General features: G+C 43.3%; 1 protein-coding gene across 3 annotated transcripts in view; it reads right to left on the bottom strand.

Annotated features, from left to right (window-relative positions):
- The window catches only part of OXR1 (oxidation resistance 1), a 137,994-nt gene that overhangs the window by 17,308 nt on the left and 96,831 nt on the right, over window positions 1–23,855 (bottom strand). For 2 of the 3 annotated variants that reach the window (XM_053465958.1, XM_053465959.1), the window contains exons 3-8: window positions 9,572–9,654; window positions 7,217–7,324; window positions 6,394–6,507; window positions 4,992–5,144; window positions 2,851–3,035; window positions 1,480–2,228 (exon numbers count right to left, since the gene is read on the bottom strand). In XM_053465958.1, coding sequence (XP_053321933.1) covers window positions 1,480–2,228; window positions 2,851–3,035; window positions 4,992–5,144; window positions 6,394–6,507; window positions 7,217–7,324; window positions 9,572–9,654 — 1,392 coding nt within the window. Of the gene's footprint in view, window positions 1–1,479; window positions 2,229–2,850; window positions 3,036–4,991; window positions 5,145–6,393; window positions 6,508–7,216; window positions 7,325–9,571; window positions 9,655–18,546; window positions 18,774–23,855 lie in introns of those variants that run through there. The other variant, XM_053465961.1, reaches the window with a different exon arrangement.

Genomic DNA, 23,855 nt, shown 5'->3' with positions numbered 1-23,855 from the left:
GAAGTTTACGACTTCATCTCACAGGTCAGGGCATTTCACATAGAAACATGGAATGTGACGGCAGATAAGAGCCGTTTGGGCCGTCTGGTCGGCCCATACTCGTTACTTCTTCACAAAGCGGTCATAGGAAATTAAGCAAGATGTTGAAAGACACTTCCTCTGCTTTCCTGCACGTGAACCTCGAGGAACACAGATCATTTACATGTTTGCGGTTCCACGAGGTTATACTCTTGACCGCGTGTTGGCACAGTAGCAAAGTAAACATGCGATGGAACACGTCTGATATGCAGAATACACAAATACCAAGGGTGGATTTCAAAAGTCATACGCAAGAATAGAAATGTCTACTATCCTGCAAATCGGTGTAAGACTTGGGGTCGGGGATTTAAGTGGCAACAATACCTCGTTAGCAAAAGTACTTCTTAAACATGATGGCAATACGGGTGCCGTCCTACTCAACCCAATTCTTTGAAAGGCATATTATTTTGTGACATCACACGTTAATGAAGAAGTAACGTGGCAAATGCACACAGAAATGACCAATAGTTAGACTAACCGGACTTTTATACTGTCAAATATGCTGCATTCTAGGAGCCCCCATCTGCAGGCGATGGGTACATGACCACCTTTCCCTCTTTTTACTAATAATTTGATACGCGAGTTATGGTAGGGAGAAAACAATCCTTCCAAGTTCACTATATACATACCTGGGAACTTCTGGGCTCCAGCTACCCGGAGCCTTCCGTCGCGGGACGCGCCCAGCACTGCACACTGACGTCAGCCGACTGCTGATGGCAGCGGGAAACACCCCCATTTAAAAGGAAAAATGGGCGGGTAGCGGGGCACGTCAAGACCCCGCTCCCGTGACCCAGAGGATTCGGGTCTTGACCCGGAGAACTGGAGGAGCAGCGCTCCCCCGGCAATCTCCAGGTATGAGTATATTTGGAGGGCCAACGCTTGGGGGTTTCGCCAGTAAGGAGGGTCAGATTGTTCCAAAGAAACGCATAGTTAGTTGGGGATATATAACCATGGTACACACTCAGACATTGAAGCTGCTTACAGCATCTAATGCACAAATACTGGAGCCAAAGGGTTAACTTACTAATGTGACTTCACGATGCATTTTGAAGGGCCATCCCTGGCTGCTGGCAGCTTAATGCACAGCTCAACCCGTGAGGCGACTTTCAAGAACTTGCCGATTTAAATATGCATTATACAAAACCATCCAAGCTGACCTTGGAGCAGAACCCACGGGGCTGGCCGTTCGAAACATACAATGATATCAGCGAGAAGAAACCGCAACTCTACTGTATACCCTTTTTAGCGAATGAACCCAAAAGAACTATACATCTTCTAAAAAAATACCATACATTTGCTTGTATACGTTAATGTTTTTTAGTAAGTCACGTTTTAAACGCTAAAGCCGGAAACGGCAAGTCAGATTATTAATATTCCGGACTCCGTTAGGCTTGCGATTACCTTCAGAGTGGGTCTCCGGGGCGGATATCTTATGCTGGGTCTCTTTCTGGGTGGCCTGCTGCATGTCATCCCTTTGCTGCTTGGCTTGTTGCATTGTGAGGTTTTTCCAGAGCTTCCGCAGCTCTTCCACCTCCGTTTCCGGATCCCCCGTGCATTTCACAGAAGGCTCATCCGCGTAGGCCTCGGGCGCCTGGCCACTCGCACTTTCCTGATCGAGGTCCCGCTCCATGCCGTGAGAACCCCGTTCCACTTCACGGCCGGCTTGGGCATCGTCCTCATCTTTGTTGCTTTGAGTCACCGTTGCGCTGGATTCAGTAGACTCCCCATCGGAGACCTTATCAAGGATTAAAGACGTTTCGCTCTGTTCCAGGTCATTGGCGTTAGAAACGATTCCACTGTCGTTTCCAGAGGCTCCAAGACCGTCTTTGACGCCATGTAAAGCCTCAGAAGAGTCTGAAAGGTGAGCCGGACAGCATTCTGAAATGCTTTGGTTTATTGTCTGCACGGACTCCGACGAGGCCCCCGATGATTTATCTTGTCTGAGTTCGTCAGAAGACAGAAGTTCTTCTCGGATGGGAGAAAGCTCGGATTCTGTAAACACGTCCTCGGAAAGAGACTCCTCCGTGCTGCGGGGGGCCGTGCTGGCGCTGTCATTCCCTGTATCCCACATCTTTGGATTCATTTCGTTTCCTTGGGAGGCTTTCTTAAAGTGGCAGAATTCTCTCATACAGGACAGCTGTTCCAGATCTCTATTAAGGCAACACATTTGAGATGAAAGGTTTAATTCCATGAACTTGTAACGTGTGCAACGTGAACATGCCCTGCGTGGATTACTGACTATGACACAAGCAAGCGTGAAAAGATTGGGATCTCTACAGAAAAAGCAATTCTTGGGTTTGTTTTTGGGTGTGTTAACAGAAAATAACCGATTAATAAGGATATTTTAAGTGCTGATATTTTAATCTGATCTTTCTTCGGGGATTAACTGCATCATTAAACAGAGACTGATGCATAGTTGAAAGGTGGAAAGACTCACTGACGGTATACGCGTTTTTGTTTACTGCGGTATAAGCGATAAATACATATTTGGCTGGATGAAATCGGCGTGAGTATTCTGTATGAGGTTACTCAACGGGATTCCTGGAGGGACAACAAATCTCTGCTCTGCAAATAAATAAAGTTATACAAAGAAAAACCTAAGGAAAAATCCTCTGTTGAATAGCCAGCCCCGAAGCTAAAAAAATAAAACAAAAAAGGTTTGCGGCATCGCTCATAATAAAAACAACATTACATATAAGCATGCAGCCCTTGCCTTTTTAAATAAAATATACATTATTCGTACGCGTTTATACATGTTGGGAAGGGTCTTACACAGGGATTGAATCCTTGAGTTTGCTGTTCACGATGTCTTTGTACATGGCGGCAGACGTCACCTCTTCCATCGGGCACATGATGCCATACTCCTCGCAGCCATTCTCTTGCACCAACGGATCGGTCTTATGAGGGTCAAACATTATATTATTTGGGGTGACCAGCAGAACCCCGCTGACTGTTCCCTACAGGAAAAAAAAAAAAACAAATTAACCAAACCTGCAGCCTCCATGGGACAACCGGTCTCCTTAAACACATTCTGACAGACAAGGTTATCCAGATCTAGTTCTGCAAATTGTTTTTAAATATGAAATTTGTTATAAGTCAAGGCAAGCTAGGAGAATGCATTTATGCAAAAGTATATTATATATATATTTACAGAGTCAGGCGAGGAATAATTACTTTTTAAGTATGTATATACGTATGTGTTAATATATACCGTATTTATCGGCGTATAACACGCACTTTTTTAACTAAAATTTGAAGCTGAAATCCTACCTGCGTGTTATACGCCGATAAATCCTAGAGCCAGTGGCGGAACTACCGGGGTCGCAACTGCGACCGGGCCCTGGAGTTCTGCCAGTCAGGGGGGGCCCAAGGGGTGCCGAGCGGTTGCTGAAGACGACCGCTCGGCAACTCTCGGCCCCCCCTGACTGACAGAAATCCAGGACTCCTCTGCTGGCGGCCGCCGCCGCCTGCCTCAGCCTCAGCCGCCTGCCGCAGCGCTTCAACTCCTGTGTTGGAAGCGTGAGGCGTTTGTCTCGGGTGGCGGCGCTCAGCAGTGAAACGCCGGCACCCGAGACAAACGCCTCACGCTTCCAACACAGGAGTTGAAGGTAAGTGACCGGGGTGGGGTTAGGGAGAGAGAGGGGAGATCCTGAGAAGGGGGGTTAGGGTGTGTGTCTGAGTGTGTTTGTCTGAGTGTGTGTGTCTGAGTGTGTCTCTGAGTCTGTTTGTGTGTCTCTGAGTCTGTTTGTGTCTGTGTCTTAGTGTGTGTCTATGTCTTAGTGTGTGTCTTACTGTGTGTTTCTGAGTGTGAGTGTGTCTGAGTGTGTGTGTCTTACTGTGTGTGTGTCTTACTGTGTGTGTGTCTTACTGTGTGTGTGGTTTCCCAGATAGCAGTGATTCTGATGAAGTTTTTTTTGTTCAGTTTTTTTGTTCAAAAATGGGGGTGCGTGTTATACACCAGTGCGTGTTATACGCCGATAAATACGGTATTATATTTATATGGTGCCAACAATTTATGCAGCGTTTCATGAAAATATATATATTTTTTTTCAAGGATCTGAAAAAAATAGAACCGATCGAAACAATACATTAGGAAATAGGGCCCTGATCTACATGTATGATCTACAATCATAGACACATACATATATATACACACACACCAACAGCATATGTTTATCATATGATGTTACCGCTTAAGATGCCTTGAAAAAGTAAAAGTTTGGTATTTATATGAATTGCACTTAAAATAAAACAGAGTAAAATATTGAAAATGCCCCAGTCAATTATGACAAGAAAATAAAAAGTAATAAAATATCCCCAAGAGGGTTAATTTCTCTCATTTACCTGGCAGGCCCGTGATTGCGTTGCTTACTTTTTTTGGCACGCAGATAATTGCGTCTCTGTGATTGAAGTCTGTTTATTTGTAGCTCTTGCAAACATAACAGGTATCGGCCTTAAGGTTTATGCGTGAATGAATACAAATTTAAACACGATCCGAACACCATTCGGATCCCCCTGCGTCGGTCGGCAGCAGCCGCCGCCGCACATCCATTTGTTTTAAACTGTTTTTATCAAAGTGCCGAAATCTGTGTTAAGCGCACGCGGCACGTAAGGCCTGTACAGAGATCGGAAACGCTCACTACAATTACAACGTCTGAAGCAACAGGTTCACACCTTAAATCACATCAAACACCTCACAGGCGGGGGCATCGCTACTTATCAATTGCGCCAAATGCCCCCCACAAGGGCCACTAACATATACAACTCGTATGCTATATTAAAGTATTTCTATCAAGCGATAAAGAAACGCTATCCTTCCTCTAGTCGCACATAAGGAATATGAAACGGAACAGTATATACCAGTGCTCCGGGAACCTGGACATGCAACAAAGTATCACACAGTCATAAATTACCTTCCCATCTGTTATGTACTTGCAGTTGATTTTAAGAAACTTCTCGGTAAATGCCTCTTCTTCTTCAGATGTGGACGACACGACTCGGGATGGACGGACCGCGGAATGCGCGGGGGAGGACGTGGACCCTCTTTGGCGAGTATGATCAGGGTCCTAAAACAGCAATAATCAATCGACGGAATTAGAGCAGATAACCAAAAAAAAAACATGTCTGGTATGTATTCGTGTATTATTGATAAAGCAAAAAAGAAAACTTTTTTCCTATAAAAAAAACGAAGCATATTTATACGTTAAGGCCCATTAACGACATAGAAAAATGCATCATACTGGGAGGCGAGTTTCAGCGCAGCTCTATACGTAATCCATATGCGATGACTCTATAACATTCTTCTACGTGAGCAAACGGCATGTACTCCGAATGACAGGATCACTGGCGAGCGATCCGATGACAGCAGCACACGGGGTGTTGGGGTAAAAAAAAAAAATAATAGAAAACCAGAAGTCTGCTCCTATAAAGCATTCATTATCAAATTAAGGTATTGTATATGTATTAGGATTAATACATACTTACCTTTATCTCTCACATTAAAAACAATCCCCCAAAAATGCCAGTTCTATGTTATTATTATTATATTTTGTTTATTTGCTTACGATCGTCGCGGTTACTGGGATATTATATTGTTTGCAATGTACATATTCTTACACATAGATGTTGATAGCATATTGTACCGCACTTGGCACTCATCAGAACAAGTGTTACTTTATAAGAAGAGTAAACTTTTTTCTATTATTACTTCTAAGTGGGATCAAAGTTCCTGCGTGCTTTTATTAGCATGTCTAAGAGGAAAATTATACAAAGTATATAAACCCCTAATCCACTCAAAAGGCTGATCAAGTTCTAAGGCAGGACAAAGAAAAAAAAAAAAAGAAACAGTTTTCTTAATTGATCCTAGGGAAAAAAATGTAACTACAGAGCTTTGCAAAGAAAATGCTTAGTATTTACGCATCTACATTTAATAATTAACCTGCATATTCAAACAGGTTCCGCTTCTCCCGCTTGAATTCTTTAATGTCGTTAGTAACAATGAGCGTCTACAGACTTTAATGTGTATTTGATGAAACAGAGAACAGAATACATTAAAACGTTGAATTTCAGAAAGGATTCGAATAAGTAAAAGAAAGAATATTTCAGAAGGGGGGGGAATGAATACGGGATCTGGGCTTTGGAGAACCAAAAAAGTTACTCGGGTGAAATTGTGTGTCATCTGCTGTGAGTATTATATAATTATCAGTAACCTTACTTCGAAAATATAGAAGTGGGCAGAATGTTTTAGTTAGCTGCAGGTAACTATATATTCTATGCATTAAAAGTACACAGTATATCCTGGACTATCATACTTACTGTACTCTTCTCAAATTCAATTTCTGAAGAGGCTGGTGACAAAGGACTTATGGGACTAAGAGACGGGGAGCTCTCCACACTAGAGATGTAGTCGGGGTCAGGTACATACAAAACCTTAAAGAGAATAAAGTAAATGAATCAATGAAGTAATTTGGGATATTAGGCCATAGCATGTACATCAGGTTTTTTTTTTGTTGTTTGTTTGGTTTTTTTTTTTTTGTTTTTTTTTTTTTTTTAACTTAATACGCCCTAATTATTCTTTCTTGACTGTAACATAAGGTTACAAAAATATGGGGTTTTGCAAATCACAAGAATAAAATAAAAAGTAATTTTGCTTTCTGGAAGAGGTTTAGCCTCTCTGAAACGCAGGCTGAGGTAGGGGTGGTCAGTACGTCCCCAAATCCTAGCACAGCCTGCGGTAGACCCAAGCCTAGCTAAGGAGGTGAAGGACCCCAGTCTATTCTTCATGCTCCTTGAATAATATCGAAGGCGAATTTCTCACACAAGTCTATCCCAAAATAAGGACACTAGAATTCCCGAGTAGCCAGGCAAGATAAAGTTATGCATGTATAAGCATCTCTTTCTCAAGCTATATACAATTTAAGATTTATTGGTATATGAAGGGTTGATAACAAGGATTTCTGACCGAGTAGGAAGAGAACCTTCTTCCTTTAGAACCTCCAAATAATGGGGACTGTCGTAAAGGTCTACCAAACTAGATGAAGATGCAAGTAATCAGTATTGAGAGTATCTCAGGGATCCCTTGGGACGTACGAGGTCCCAGGCTGACTGCTCTTGAAAACATCCTTTAAAAAGTCCATACCTGACCAGGAACGACAGCTCTTGAGAAGAGTTTATTAAGCTGCACCAGCTCATTGGGAGTTGTATCAAACTTCAGGGCGATGCTGTTTAATGAATCTCTCGACTCCACCTGAAACAATCAAAACAGATAATTCAATATGGAGAAATAATCAGAATATACTGTATGTTTAATATAGGCGGGGGGGGGGCATATTAGCCAAATAAACACAGTTACAGAATTCCCTTCACAATGAATAGTCGAGGAGTACAAACCGCTCTTGGTGGCTTATCGCACTTCAGAGTGGAACAGGAGTAGGAATCGAGTCCTGTATCTCATGAGCTCAGCAGGCATCCAAAGCAATAATCAATACCGGTATATATATATTATACACACAAACACACAGCCTGTGGACAGATACTGTCCTGTTATTATTTTGCATACCTTACAGCATCTGAAATCGCTAGCAACAACTACTGTTGTGGGTTTGTTAAAATATTTTACAATATTTTGTGATTTTATACAGCATTGAAAGCAAAGATTTTAACAACAGATCAGACTCATTCTGAATGTCTAGTCTGGCCATGTGTACTGCTGTAGAGATTTAAACCTTCATCAGTCCTTGGTCTGGTCTTAGATTCAGGATAGCTGTATGTTTATACGGTGCATTTCTAAATACCCCCACTGTATTAGCCTCTACCACTTCGAATGGGGAGCTGTTCCACTTATCTACCACCCTCTCAGTAAAGTTAAAAACATTATATATTACAACATATCTAAAAATGCAAAAAAAAAAACAAAAAAAAAAACCATATGAGGGAATAACTTATATTAAGATTGAATAATACAGTACTGTTCCGGCTTTGCTTATATAACTTATCAATACAGTTTAAAATCCACTATGTCATTTTTCTTAACGGCACTGTGATAGTAGGCATGGGAGAGAGAGAGAGATATAGATCTATATATCTATATATCTATATATCTATATAAAGTCCAAAATTAACAATTGCACTCCAAATGCCAAATTTCTGCCCGGTGCCAAATAACTGCAGCAGTAAATAATATAAAGTCCAAAAATAATTACCGGCACTCCAGGGACTTTGCAAATGACCACACAAACAACTTCGGTTTTTAAGTCAACGTTTCAGTCTTGTTTATTACAGACTTTCATCAGGACATTTATAGATATATATATTTTTATATATAATCTAATAGATATATAGAACTGCTACGCTGTGAAAGCATGCTAGGTATTGGGTAAAAGTTTAGGCGGATCGCGATCCCGCTGGCCCCTGAACACTTTTGGCTCTCTGAATCCTCTCACACGAGCCGCGTGGATCAATCAGCGTTAATCATTTTGACGGTTCCATCTGTGCTTATGGAGGAGCCACCTGTGTTCATGCGAGCAGACCCTGAATATAGGCAGCGTTCTAGGGCTACGATCCTAAAAATACCAAACGCAAGACTATCATCCCCGTATCTTGGCTAATAGGAGCTAAAATCATCAACGTCCGTGTTCTCATGGCACCAGGAAACAATAACACAAAACATTAATCCTAGAACCTTAAACCGTTCATATTTGTTTAAAACAAGTGTTTAATAAGCCATTTTCCGTCGTCCCGCTGTGCGCATTAAAAGGGGGTTTAATAACGTCACGTAATACTCTGTTTATGTTTAGAACCCGATTTGCGCACAAGGTGTATCTGAACGTACTGATGGGGATCTGGGTAAATAGAAGGCACAACCCTTTTCACCGTATGATGTACGGGACAGCGAAGCCATCCGAAGGAAACAAACATACCGACGGAAAGAAAGTTATGAGAGGAGGAGAAACGCAGCGAGACATATTCCCAGCGAGAGGACAAAGAAATAAAATCAAGGGTCAACAGAAAGGGAACGTTTGTGATTCCCGGCAGGAGTTACAGGGCGAGCGTGTCAGAATCAATCTTAATCACATTGCATCAAAAACAGCATCTTTCACAAGACATACAGAATCGCATCCCGTTTCCCTTGGTAACCAGAACAAGCAGCCGACTGCAGCAAGGTTTGAGGGTCATTTGAAGAACATACCAGTAACAAAGGCTCCATTTTCACATAGCGCTGGGAGAAGAGGGCTGTAATGTCCAAGCCTCACATCAGCGACCAAGAGGAGCACCGCATGGGTTATATCTCAAGGTCAAGGTGGCATCTAAGCACACACTTAATAAGTACGTAAAACATGCAATTTTGGTCGCTGCAGTTTTGAAATGAAACCAAAACACACGATAGTAAGCTTTCCAGGTGAAAGAAAAACAATACGAGAGCGGGATCGCACACCGAGCAGGGGACGGAATCAGACGCAGAACACAGACACAAAGTGTTGGGAACAAAGCTTACCGTGTACTCCATGCTGCCTCTGGGCTTCTGAAAGGACATTCTCCGCACATCTTTCTTCTCCAGGCTCTTCTTCTGTCCGGTATCTGAAGGGTATGGAGAGAAGGTACGCGTTACGTTCATGTTCCTCCTTCACAATTGTCACAGGCAGCGGGGAGACATCTATTCCCCCGGATCTCCAGCTCTGTCTCTCTCTCTGTAACCGGAGATTCAGCCCAACTGCGTGTGTTTAAGGCTTTTTTTTTTTTTTGCCGGTATAAAACTACTATGACAACTGGGATACAGCGGCCGGGCTTCCCATCACCACAAAATCACTCGGAACGATCGCATTTGATGCCGGTTAGCAAAATAAAAATTGTCTTTATAGAAACACAGTCTCAGGGCAATGTTATTAAATATGCTTTAAGCTAAATGATATTTAATGAGGAGGATCAATCCAGGCAGATAAACAGAAAGGAGTTACCTGCGTGTGAGCAAAGTCTGTCCTTCCTTCACAGACAGCGCCCGCGCTACAACACGTCTACCAGGTAGAACAACGCGGAATAAAAACAACACGCATGGGCTCAGGCACTTACACACCAAGCATTAACAGTAAATCATTAAACCCTTTTCATGGATGACCCAAATGTTAATTAACCCCGTTCCTCTCTGACCCGTAACCAAGGGATTAGGAGTATGTTGGTGGAGTCCCCCGTTACGGTACTTTAACACCAATTTTTAGCGATTGTGTTTTGCAAGGAGGGGAAATATGGAAGCCGGGTAATTAGAAGACATAACACACACACACACATATATATATATACATATATATATATATATATATATATATATATATATATATATATATTAAAACATGTAAAAATAGATGAGCAAGTTGTAAGTTTTTGTTACTAAAATTTAACGTAATGCAAACCAATTTAAAGCATGTGCTTTATATGCAATACGGCAAATGAATGAATCCTGCCTAAAATTGCAATTCTCAAAAAAGGCGAGCTTTTGGTGAAATTGCTACTGAAAGCCGAGTGCCGTTAGCGCTGTGAGCCGTTTCTGCAGTTGCGGGATCACCTAGCGCTCTCTCGCTCCGGCGAGTCTCACACCGCATGCACCTTACGTTCTCTGCGCATGTCCATGGCTTCCCATGGCGGACATTACAGGTTACCATTAAAACGGTAATTTTATTTAAGGAATTGCCGAGACAGACATAGTTTATTGTCCTGGCAGGGAGCATCCGCCGCTATACTGCATATACTGCAATCCTTTCTTCCCTTGCATCCATTCAGCAACAGGTTGTAGAACGTCACCCCCCACTATGCGAGAACAGTTCCTAGAAGCCCACCGACAACGTCAATCCCTTCATTCAACCATTATGAAAACATGAGGATTTCATATTAGGAAACTATGACCGTTTGCTCCTATAATAATCCGTTTGCGGTTACTGCCTTACAGAGACTGCATGTTATTGTTAAATGTTGCACAAAATTTTAGATTTTAAACTTACAAACCAATCAATAATATCACAGCAGTTTAACTCTTTGTTGTCTTTCCATTTTACCACTGGCTAGATCCCTGGCCATTCTGTGAAAGGGGAAATTTCACACACACACACACACATTTTTTTATATATATCATTGAATAATAAGACAAGAAAATATTTCTTCATGACATATACTTTTTTTTGTATTTCCCATTATAAAGGAAGAAAGGATAAGAAGTCACAAAACCACTTCCAGAATATTTTCTGAAAGATTTCTTAAAAGTTGTGCATTTGTAATATTATCTGGATTATTCCTGATGGAGGATTTCAAGATGATCAGAAGATAAGAAAATACACTCAGGGGAAATAAGCATGAAGATTAAGGAACTCATGCTTATAAATAAAAAAAAATAAAATTATATATATATATATATATATATATATATATATATATATATATATATATATATAATAGAATATAAATATATATCATAAATAGGGTTAATTTGCGACAATTCAGTGAATCATAAGATTTCCTATATGCAGACTACTAGGTCTACTAGATGCATTAAGACCCAATGACAGTAAACAGTTGAAACAGTTTTGCCCTTGTGCTCGATCAGTCGTTGACAGTAAAAGAGGACATGAATTTATCAATCTATCGTCACATCACAGACTGGAGGAAGGACAGCAGTACACGTGAAAGACGTAGTTTGGGGGATTTACACTCATTGCCTTATAACAGGGGCGTCCAACATGCGGCCCGCGGGCCAAATGCGGCCCGCGAGACCTCGAGGTGCGGCCCGCGTAAGATCGGCAGCCAGGGCAACCGATCTTACGCGAGCCGCACCTCAAGCCCTGCTACTTACTTGTGGGAGGGTCTTCTGGACTGCACAGAGGAAGCGGAGTCCACGTGACATCCTACTTCCTCTGTGCTTTAGCAGAGAAGGCAGAGGGAGGCCGCGCTCCCTGCTGAAGTCTGTGAGCGGCATGGAGGAGTTGCAGTGCAGGTAAGGGGGTGGGGAGGGTGTTTGAATGAGTGTGTGTGATTGAGGGAATGAATCTGTGAATGAATGATTATATGAATAAATGAGTGTGTGTGTGTGTGTGTGATGGCATGGATGTGTAAGTGCTGGAACCTAGGCATGATGGGACTGTGATTGCTGTTAGCAATCACACTTCTATCATGCCAAGTCAGCCAGTACATGCTGAAACCTGGCCAGCTGCCCCCCTTGTGTATTGATGCTGCCAGCAGTATGGGGTCTGCACTTACAGCCACCCTGTACCAGCATGTACTGGCTGACTTGGCATGATAGGAGTGTGATTGCTAACAGCAATCACAGTGCCATAATGCCTAGGTTCCAGCATTTACTGGATGGATGTGTAAGTGCTGGAACCTAGGCATGATGGGACTGTGATTGCTGTTAGCAATCACACTCCTATCATGCCAAGTCAGCCAGTACATGCTGAAACCTGGCTAGCTGCCCCCCTTGTGTATTGAGGCTGCCAGCAGTATGGGGTCTACACATCACTTACAGCCACCCTGTACCAGCATGTACTGGCTGAGTTGGCATGATAGGAGTGTGATTGCTAACAGCAATCACAGTCCCATCATGCCTAGGTTCCAGCATTTACTGGATGGATGTGTAAGTGCTGGAACCTATACATGCTGGGACTGTGACTACTGTTAGCAATCACACTCCTATCATGCCAACTCAGCCAGTACATGCTGAAACCTAGCTAGTCGCCCCTTTGTGTAGTGATGCTGATTTTTTGGTCCAGAATTTTCATTTTAGTTCATCCCTAGAATAAATCTAGGGAATCCTGAATTTGTAGTCGCAAAACTTTCTAGGCCCAGAAATCAGTGAGAGGAAGAGTAAAGGTTTTGTGTCATTTTACTTTATTTTAATCTGCATATTTTATTAAAGGCCATATTTTTTGTCACAGTGAAAAATGAGTGCGGCCCGCGCACGTATACAATTCTGATGAAGTGGCCCACTGCAGAAAAAACTTGGACACCCCTGCCTTATAACATGGGAACTTGGCAAGTTTGAGCAAGTTCCGCCTACACCCCACCCACTTTCCCCTCCTCCCCACCCACTTCCCTCTGGCTAAATGCTTGCTGGGGCTCGCCCCGCCCCTGCCCAAAGCCACGCCCCCAGAAGCAGGAAAGCTTTGAGTAGCCTACTTAGGGAAGCTCGCAGATATATCTATGTAAAAATAATTACATAAAACACAAAAGAAACATAACCCAAAAACCATTATATACACACAAATAATACAATTAAACTCTGTATTTTGCACACAGAATAACACACCGTTACTTTTGTCTTGGCAAAGTGTTGCACTTGGATGTATAGAAGTAGATCGGCACTAGCGCTTTACACCAACTTCACATCACATCTAGTGCTCTTTAATGATTTACTTTTTCAGCTATTTTCATGGTTTTTACTATGTCTCTGTTCACCTATAATGTCGCTCTTACTCAATGAATGCACCCACACAGATTATTTTTTGGTTTTTAAGCACATTTTGTATGAAGACAAAAAAATAAGTATACCTAAAATATATTGAATTGTCCTGATTTTGAGACTACCCTATATGCCCAGTGTTTTAATCTACTTTTCCATTACAGGGAAAATATTTACTGGTGTGGTTACAGATATCAAAATCACCCCCGTAAAACTATACATTACAGACAACCCTGGGTATTTATTTTATCTCCAATCTCTTCCAAATTTTGTGATAAAAGTGACTTAAAACCTTAATAGTGAATCTTTGAGAAACCCTAATTGTGAAGAGCCCTTTCGTCCGTGGAACAGACCGCACGGTGACTGACGAGCCGGACGCTCAGTCTTAGGAAAGGACACATCCATGAAGATGAACGGAAGGGAACATTCATAATATCGTTTTCAGAGTGATGAGTAATTACGCGGTATTTTTCTTGGCCTGTAATGACTGCCTGGCGGTGGTTAGTAATAAAAAGAACAGCAAAGCTACAATTTTGAGAAAATGAGTTGCAGTCAGCAGCGATTGCAGTCGGTTAATCTGCTTACGCAGTCAGAAAAAAGCCAGGACGCAACTTCAGAAAGTGTTCTTTTTGTGCGCTGAACTGATCGTCAGCTGGGTTTAATGCAGTTACGCGGCACGGAGACGCAATGTATGTAAGAACACGGTTAAGCCAACGACGCGTACATGCGGACCATACATGTAAAGCAGACCGCGTGCCTTTTCTTTGCTCATTCTGCGGTAGCCATGATATAGAACCATCACAAAGTACCCTCTTTCCCATCATTAGTGAACTAACGCTACATACACACAACTGTGTACACAACACAAGTACTGTGCCAACACGTCAGCATACTCAGCATGTCAGCATGTACAATTCCCTGTCATAAAAAACAGCATGAAAAAGGGTCATTTAATATATACCTTGATTTAAAGCAATAATGATTTAAATTAGATTACCCCCCACACACACACACACACACACACACACACACACACACACACACACACACACACACACACACACACACACACACACGGGTGACAGGTCCGAAAGTCATTCACTGGAAAGACCTCGGAGTATGAAAGCATTGTGCGAGAAAAACATTTTAAGCTCTAACAGAAAGGAGAAACTCAATGAAAACAGACGTTTATCTGCTTCTACGCGACACAAAGTGTTAAAGGGACACCCCGGCCGATTAGCAACCAACTCAAAATAAATATTTGATAACAATATTTAAAACAGCCATTGCAGGTTTACACACTAGAGGCTATTGACAAAGAGATTTGCAAATATTACAAATTGTAAAAAAAAAAGTTTGTGATATTTTGGCTGCTGCTTTACGCTGGGAGGCAGCCTCTAGACCTCTCAGACCTCAAGTCCCATCCCAGGGAAGAGCGTCTGGTATAAGAACGTCTTCAGGTCACCCTTTTCCGACTGAGAACACATCAGCTTGTTTATTAGACTAGCGTGGCATTAACGCATACTAGTCCTATTAGGGTTAATCTCCGCTGCGGAGAGCCTGCGCATGCGCTCAGTTTGCTGAAAGTAATGATGACGGAGACATTAAAAACTGGAGGCTATTTTCAAACACTGCTAAAAAAAACCCTCAATGATTCAAAAATCTTTTTTTATGTTTAAAATGGTTTTACAGCCATATGGTAATAGGGATCCTGTGCATCTGGCACCTGTCAATCCTTTAAACTAGAATAAATACACTAAAGAAGGCAAATAGACCACGTTTGGCCCGCACAGGCATACTGAATATGCATAGTAAGATACGCTCGCTCTCCTTCCTTAACGTGGGACCCTGAGCTATCCACGTGTCAATCTGAAAAGGCATCGCAGATAAGCGGGTAGAGATCTTCCTGCCCGTCCTATTATGACCACTTACATGTGACGTGACTAACACTGGTATCTTGTTATCATGGCGCCTGTCAGTGGGCGGGCTATATTAGGCAAGAGAACATTTCATCCTCCCCTGCTGACCCCCGTCTACTGCCAAAAGCACCTACAAGATGGCCTGGTCTGATGAATCATGTTTTCCTATACATGAGGGGGTCAGGGCTTTTTTGGCGGCAAAAGGGGGGCCTACAAAACGTTAGGCAAACGGTCATAATGTTATGGCTGATCTGTGTATATCGATGGGAGTTATGCAGTACAACTATCAGTGTCTGGCTCAATATATAGTGAAGGGATTTATGCTCAATAACAAAAAATTAAGCCCACTGCTGTGTGTTCTTATGCTCACTATGAGCTGCACTGTATCATACAGGGATTGTTATTCTGTCTCTCACTGTTCAAATAAACCTACCATTAAAATTATACACTGACCACATCTTTGTCAGTGGGCATACAAAATCAGCAGGGGGATCAAATACATTTTTCCTTCACTCTATCTATGTCTGGCTAACCCTGATGAAGGATATGTTATCACCTGCACGTGCATAATTGGGATATCGTACACAACATCTAGACTGCCAAAGTTTACTATACAAACACACTGCCCCATTAAGCTCATGCAAAACACTTGCAGAGGTCCGGTCCAGCGCAAGACGTGAATAATAAATTAGTTTTACCATTTTTTATTATTATTCTCTACAGTTGTAATATTAATTATTAACAATTTACTGTTCTCGCATCAGGCGCAAAAAAAGGAACTAGCTACGGCTCTAACCCTTGCTTTAATAAAAGTCAGCTCGCTTGCAGCATCGTCACTCCTTAGCCTCGCAAACCTTTATTTCCCCACAACGAGGATGTTGTCACATTTCCTGCCGACCAGAGTCATTTCAGTCACTTTTACATTTGTATCGATAGCGCAAGCTTTGTCTTCTTAGAGCGCGGACAGGAAAACCCATTTTTTTTTTTTTTTTTTTATAGACAGAACGGAATTGAACATTAAAATAATGTTATTGCAAAGGCATCTGCTGGCAGGCAATCTGCAGTGACGCGTTTTATAAACGTTATATTAAAAACACACTTTTTAGGAGACAGACACCTCATTGTGATGGGATCTCTTCCTGATCACACAGAGCCATCTGGTTACTCCACATACCGCAGCAGATCCTCCTCCTCCTCAGCTATATTCTTCTATAAAAGATAAGACTGGATGGGAATGGAAATGGGGTAAAAAATGCTCAAAGCATAAACGGTTAAACTTATCAGGCGTTGTACGCAGCTCTTTATGCACAATATATATGGCGATGGTCCACTAGGGGTCAAGCCACATTCACAGCCTCCGAGGATCATGAAGGACACTCTATATGAGCCCCGACTGCCAAGAGGTCAGCAAACTCGGCTAAAAGAGGCATCGGTAACAAGCACGCAGGAAAACCACGCAGACGGTATTGTTTGCCGATGTAATCTGCGCCCCCTCCCCAAGCATCCTAATCCAAGAAAACATTGGCACTCCATGAAGACAGAAGTAATCAAATAAACATATAATATAAAAAAATGTTTTATTCGGATGCTTGATCCCATATATATAAAAATATGGTATAGAAAAAAATATATATCCAAAATTCTGCAAAAAAATAAATAAAAAATAAATGGGAGAAAAAAAAAATGAGTATCACGCCAGCTGCACAAAACAAGAGACCGTGTGACGCGTTTTGCACCTCCCCCGAGGACCGAATTGCGCACCCTTTGGATACACAGAGGCCTCCTCATATTCATTGATTATCCCGTGCGTTTCATTACACAGCTGTTCAAGTCCGCTAGGAAACAGCAGAAGCATTTATTCACTAAATGGAGAGCCGGCCGGAGAGTCGTGGCTTTAGCGCCGCTGGGTCACTATTCGCTGTGCTGGCCCTGCATAATGTATAATTCAACCATACTGTCCTAAAGCCACTTCACCCATCAGTGTACATTTAGTGCAAAAACACCCCCCAACCATATTTAAGCTTTGGACTCGCTGCAGCACTTCTACGCACCTGGAACGCTCACAGCTATGAGATCAAGGAGATCCAGTGGATCCAAGCGCAGTTTTTGCATTTAGTAGAACCCGGCCCAGTATTTGGTTTTGTTACCCCATCAAGCAGATATGACTCTAAACCGGATCCGGCACCCAGGAAAGCAGTTTAAGGAAGTTAATCTCACCGTTCAGTGTGTTTGTGTGACGTTGACCCCAAACACTATTGCCAGGCATCGCGTTCCATTGCGTTGTTTTGGGTTCCTAATAGATCTGTTTGTATTTTAAACAAAATCAAGAACTTCCTGACTTGAAGTGAAATTTGATCATAAGGTTACATGACTCAGAAAGGCACATCTGATCTACTAATCCCATCACTGACAGCCAACTCCCAGGCCGTATACACGACGCATCACGAGACCACATCATCCGTAGCACTCCAACGGCCAGTACGCTAAACGTAAAGGCATGTCCCTGCGGCTGGCTGTGCGTCGTGAGAGTTGTAATCTTCTGATCACCGGGATAGTGTATCTGAGGCAGCACAAAATCCCGTGACCGTACAGCTGCAGCGACACCATTTTATGCATTAAATAAGATACTTTTAGAATCTTGGAATTATGAACATATTGGACGTCCTACGAAAGAGATACAGTTCAGGCTGAGCAGAGAGTCAAACTGTAGCACAAACAACCTCTAACAGTCCATATGGTGGGGGCTGCGCACAGCCATCCAACACGGCCACTCTTCCCAACACAGGGTTAAATTAAAGCTCAGGCAGGACTTTAAACAGGGAAGCAGTGCTGCCTCTGACATCCCATCTGCTGGGGACTACAACTCCCACGACGCTTGGCCAGCCATGATCACTAATGCACATGGGTTTCAGCCAGGCAGCACTCCATCTCCCACGATCCCCGTGAGGAGGCAGGGTCTGTCACACTCTTGGTTGGCCATGCATTGTGGGAGTTGCGGTACCCAAAAGTTGAAATACCGGAGGCTGTCTGACTATATCGCCTTTTTAACTCTTTGCATTCCGGAGTGTCACGCACTTAGGCTAGTGATGGAGCTTACAAGCCCCTCTCACCCACCTGAGGGTTGAAAGTGGGGGTCCTCGGGGCTGTCCGGTGGCGTTTCCCTCCCGGTACCTTCCTTCAAATAGTCGTGGAAGTGCACCTCACGCAGGCCGAACCACAGGCGGTTGGCGGTACCCCGTAGCACCCGGCCACCCCTACCGGTGATACTGGTCAGGTAGTCCATGGCGTTAGCCCAGTCCGCGTTCCCTTCTCAGCCAAACTCTCTCAGGGAACTTGCTGAAAAGTTTTGCAAGCTGCCTGTCCCCGCCCCTGTCAGCATGGCGCCCCTCCCCCCGGACGGCCGTGCCCTGTCTGCAGCCTCCGCAGAGGGCTACCCTGTGCCAGCTACACCCCAATGCCAGCCTGTACCCCAGCTGTCACATTACACTTACCACCAACCCCCCCCCCCCCAGAGCAAATGGTATAGCCTGTCATAACCTCCTGTTCAGTAGGAGCGGCGGGTACCATAAGCCACGATATGGGAGGGGCCACGAGCGTGAAGGAGGTCTTTTGCAAGACCCAAAGCTGTCAACAAGAAAAGGCGGTAACGCCGAGCCCGGGGTGACAGCACGCTGGCGGGGGCAGGTTGGGGCAGGTGTGATGGCAACACCCCGGCATGGGGCTCTCAGACACACCAGGGTTATTTATAGCTATTCAAGGCATTTAAATTACAGGAGGCCATAATGTAAAACCAGAGGGTCAGAGCTTTCCACGTGATGTAAGGAAGCTTTACTTTACCGAGAGAGTCGTGAATAAATGGAACAGCCTCCTAGTTGAAGTGGTAGAGCCTAATACAGGGAGAGAGCTTTAAAATCAATGCAAGCTATATTGAGACTAATAGCTGACCAACCGATTAAGGACTCCATCTCTGCGTCAGGGAAATGGGCAGAGTAGACAGCCAAGCGGTTCTTATCAACCGTCACATGTTACAGTTGCCAGGCGACCGGCCTATAGGTCAAAATAATTGTATTTGGGCATTCTGGGCAGGCGAGGTGTAACGCACGGCATTGTGCATTTCATCCAGTATGTGGGCATAGCTGCCGCCAGTACTGGCTTGTTCGGGCCAGTTGTAGTATTCGCCCGGTCCCGCATCTAGGCATCTGTGTCAATTTACTATACACAGTGGGTGTTTTGGTGCAAACCTGTATTGTTCATAGCAGCCAGCACTCCCAAATTTGCATGTACAGTCCCTGCATTCAAACTAGAAGCAGCAAACAAACGGTATATGCGACGGCAGCCGGAGTAACAGGCAGGATCTCGGCCCCCTTACAGGTGTCTCAGCGGCATCCCGTATGCTGGAAACAAGCATCGGGGTCCATTCACTAAAAAGAGAGTTTCCCAGAAAAGTCATAGCTTCCAATCCTAACATGAAATGGCTGCGTTTAGACGATATTACACTATTCTGTCTTTATTGTAGTGTGAGCGTCCAAAGTCAACTGCCCTCCACCTTCCTCTCCATCTCTACTGCCCTGTCTCCCCACCTTCCTCTTCATCTCTACTGCTCTGTCTCCCCATCTTCCTCTTCATCTCTGCTGCCCTATCCCCCACCTTCCTCTTCATCTCTGCTGCCCTGTCGCCCCACCTTCCTCTTCATCTCTGCTGCCCTATCCCCCACCTTCCTCTTCATCTCTGCTGCCCTGTCGCCCCACCTTCCTCTTCATCTCTGCTGCCCTATCCCCCACCTTCCTCTTCATCTCTGCTGCCCTATCCCCCACCTTCCTCTTCATCTCTGCTGCCCTGTCTCCCCACCTTCCTCTTCATCTCTGCTGCCCTATCCCCCACCTTCCTCTATCGAGAACATTGGCTCCAAGTTTTAAGGATCCCAGAGAAAGAGGAAAGAAAAAAGTAAAGACATATCCAAACGCCAACGAGGAATTGAATTACAAACGAACGCTGACATTTGTAGTGTATGCTGTGCCGGCAATGAACTTCGCTTATAATAACTATACGTTATTTTATCGATTGTTTCTTTTTAATTTCAGCAGCACCGGGACCGCGTTCATTGTTTTATACGATGCAAACATATTGGATTCCTGTCCTACATACAGATTTGAGAGTCGCTCTGAAGCAGGCAATGGGTTCAGTACGCATTGTGTCTTGTTTTCGTTGCGGTACAATATATATATTTGGTTCTGCTTGCACCGCAAGAAGGAGAATGGAAACATTTAGCGATGTATTCAGACCACCAGAGAACCGGCTCTGAGTGACAGCCGTGGGATCTGCTGTCTTCCACGTTCTGCCTTTTTGGAATTTATCTGCTGATGTTGCAAGACAAAAAAAGCCACCGTGTCTGGCTCTGACGCCCTGCGACAGATTGGAAGCAATCGAGGGACAGGTGTAGTCCCACCTCACATGTATAATTAGCATATTTTCAGCAGACGACAAAAAGCGGATTTTTTAGCACAATTTAGGATGATACCACCGCCCCACCCCCACCAGACTTTGGGATCTAGGTTACTCCTCGTAAATAAAGTCCATTGCGTAAAGTTTTTAATGGACTTGTGCACTCCGGATGAAATCATAAATACGGATTATAAACTTTTCTTTTTAATTCTGCAGCTAATAAAAAATATTCCTGTAACGAGCATTTCAAAATAACCAAATGAATGCATGGAGGAACAGGTTTATTTGTCTACATGCCCTCTAACTTTATTATTACATACTGATTGGTGTAATACATAATTAATACACATGTGATATCTTGCTGTATGAGCACCGGTCCTCCAGAAGATATCACAGACTTACCGAATCTAAATGTATTATGAGCTGTTGGCGTCAAGCAATGCATTGTGTTACGCATGTGACTTCATAGAGTTTCCTCATCTGTTAGGTCATACATTTGATATCACGTTCTCAGGCACAACTATCTCTTCTTTATTCGAAGCATTTGCCATCGGCAACAATTCCTTAAAATGGACCGGGAGGTGCACTTTTTATTTTTTAACTGCACACATACTGAGCTTTTTGCGCTGATACACTGCTTCTAAAACGAAGGGCCGACCGAGAAGAAGAGATTGGAAGAGGTCTTAGCCTTAACCCAGAACATCAGAGGCTTAGATGTAATGTGGGTGGTGGATAAGTGAAATGGCGTTCCAGCAGGAGTGGTAAAGGTTAATAACAGCGAAGGGATTGAAGCATCAGAAGGGCAAAGCCCTCTCCTGTACACACAAGGGCAAGGTCTGAGCTTTCACGGCAGGTAGAAAACGGGCAGACTACATGGGTTTACCGGCTTTTATCTGCTGTCAAGCGCTATGTTTCCCTGTTACTCCTGATTAACTTCGCACACAGCCTGAAAGTCTATGGGAATTTTGCCATATTGACTGAATAAATATTCTTGTTTGCCGAAGCTGTACTTTGAAAGAATTAGAACTGTATTCCCTTTCACGCAATTTAATACTAAAGCTTGTCAACTAAGATTTCAATACAGCGGCTTTAATGCATTTTGATTGTGTGTTAAACGCTGGGATCTCGTATCGTCAGTAAGATGAAAGATGAAGTTAAAACGACTATGCACTGAAATATATTTATAACCCACGTGTATTCCAATCATGTATGCAACCTAGTCCCAAAGGGCAAATACATTGGGGGCGCATGTGGCCTTTGGGCATGGCAAATTCCCTCCACACACACACACAGGAGCCATGAATTCCAGGAGCTGTGACGCTAGCGCACGGTTACATGGCATTACGTCTCGTGACCCCACCGAGCAGATGTCTCGGCTCTGTAGAGCTGGTTTACATGCCAAGACACCAGTATGCAGTTCCTGATCATCCGTCGAACTGGCATCTGGGTATTGTGAAGCCCAGATTATGCTCCATGCGCCCCCCATAAAGCCAAGACCACCATGTCACAGCTGGACCACCAACACTAAGTGCAGCTGCTCAGCGTTACAAATTCTCGAGACTTCAGCGGCTGTACGTGTGGCATCGCCTTTCACGACAGCAACAAAGACAGAAGCCTTTCATAATAAAGTAATGATAGTTAAGCAATATTAATTTTACAAAATAGTTAGTGGAGGTGCACGGCCGAGTAGAGTGACTTGCAGCAGCCCACAAATGTACAAAGAAAAAAAAGATAATGTCCAGAATGCTACAAAATCAAGACATATTATAAATTCAAGTTTACATGCACAGCGGCCCATAGACAAAAATGGGTCTTCTACAGGGCTCTGTGATTTTATATCAATTCTACTTAGGGACACAAGGTCTCACTGTTACATGGGCTCCTTCATTTACATATCACTTCTACATCGCGTTAAACATAGCACAGGGTTATATGTATATGTTATATGTACGTGTGCTATCTGTGTCTCTCCACCACCCTAATTGCTTGCTTTCTCCAACATAGCAACTGAATTTGAAAAGGCAAGTCTCATACGTTTTGTATGTCTGTTCGAAATTATATCAGTGGGCTATTTAATACAAAACTCATGTATTAATGTAACACTCAAGCCATCATATGTACGTCAATGCATACGACAGCTGAAGTCCCTGTAAATTTTTGCTGTGCGCCCCTAGAAAATGCCGCTTTCCCCACACCCAGCTTCTTGCCGTGCATGAGAAGTGTACTGACCGCCAGTCAGCTCCAGCTCTACAAACACCCCCAACAGAGGACAGACGAGAGCCCGATCGACATGCACAGAAAGTATTGATTGATTTCAATTGGAGTTCTTTTCTGCCAATGATTGGCTGCTTCAAACAGCCAATCAGTAGCCCCGAACATAAGGCTACAGAGAGGACTTCTGCTTTAGGTATTTTTCTTTTGTAAAGCTCCTTTACTCTCCAGGAGCATTTATCTTTAACATTTTAATTTTATTTAACTATTTGCATGCATCTGGAGAGGTTTCAACCAAATAATGTCTGGAAATGCACCAGCAGTATTTGTTCGTTAATCCTACATTTATATGAGTGCCTTGTGAGATGTTAGCAATTGGAAAAAAATTGTGTTCCTATTAATTTCTCTGGCATTTTACTTTGCTCTGTAATTGTATTCAGTCTTGGCACTGAGGGTGATTTCCCTTGTTCCTGAGTAGAAATCCTTCTAGATATGTTCAGTTGTTCAGATTGATTCTCCTGTCCAGCAGGTCGCACTCATCCGCTCATCAATCCCTAGAACTTCAAACTTGTATAGCCCCCAGATCACAACTTTGCTTAAACTTTTTCACAAATACGTGTTATCTGTCTCATTACAATACAGCAATGAATGTTACTACTATAGTGATTAAACATTATTTAGTGCGAGAACAGTCATGGCCAGATGACCCCCAAGCCAATGCTGCTTTGTGAAGACCCTTACCCAAGTAAACAAGGGTACAGATCAAGTGT

Source organism: Spea bombifrons, chromosome 5 (assembly GCF_027358695.1).
Source record: "Spea bombifrons isolate aSpeBom1 chromosome 5, aSpeBom1.2.pri, whole genome shotgun sequence".
Lineage (NCBI taxonomy): Eukaryota > Metazoa > Chordata > Amphibia > Anura > Pelobatidae > Spea > Spea bombifrons.
The sequence above is the reverse complement of the archived record's forward strand: the minus strand, read 5'-3'. Positions and strand labels throughout refer to the sequence as shown.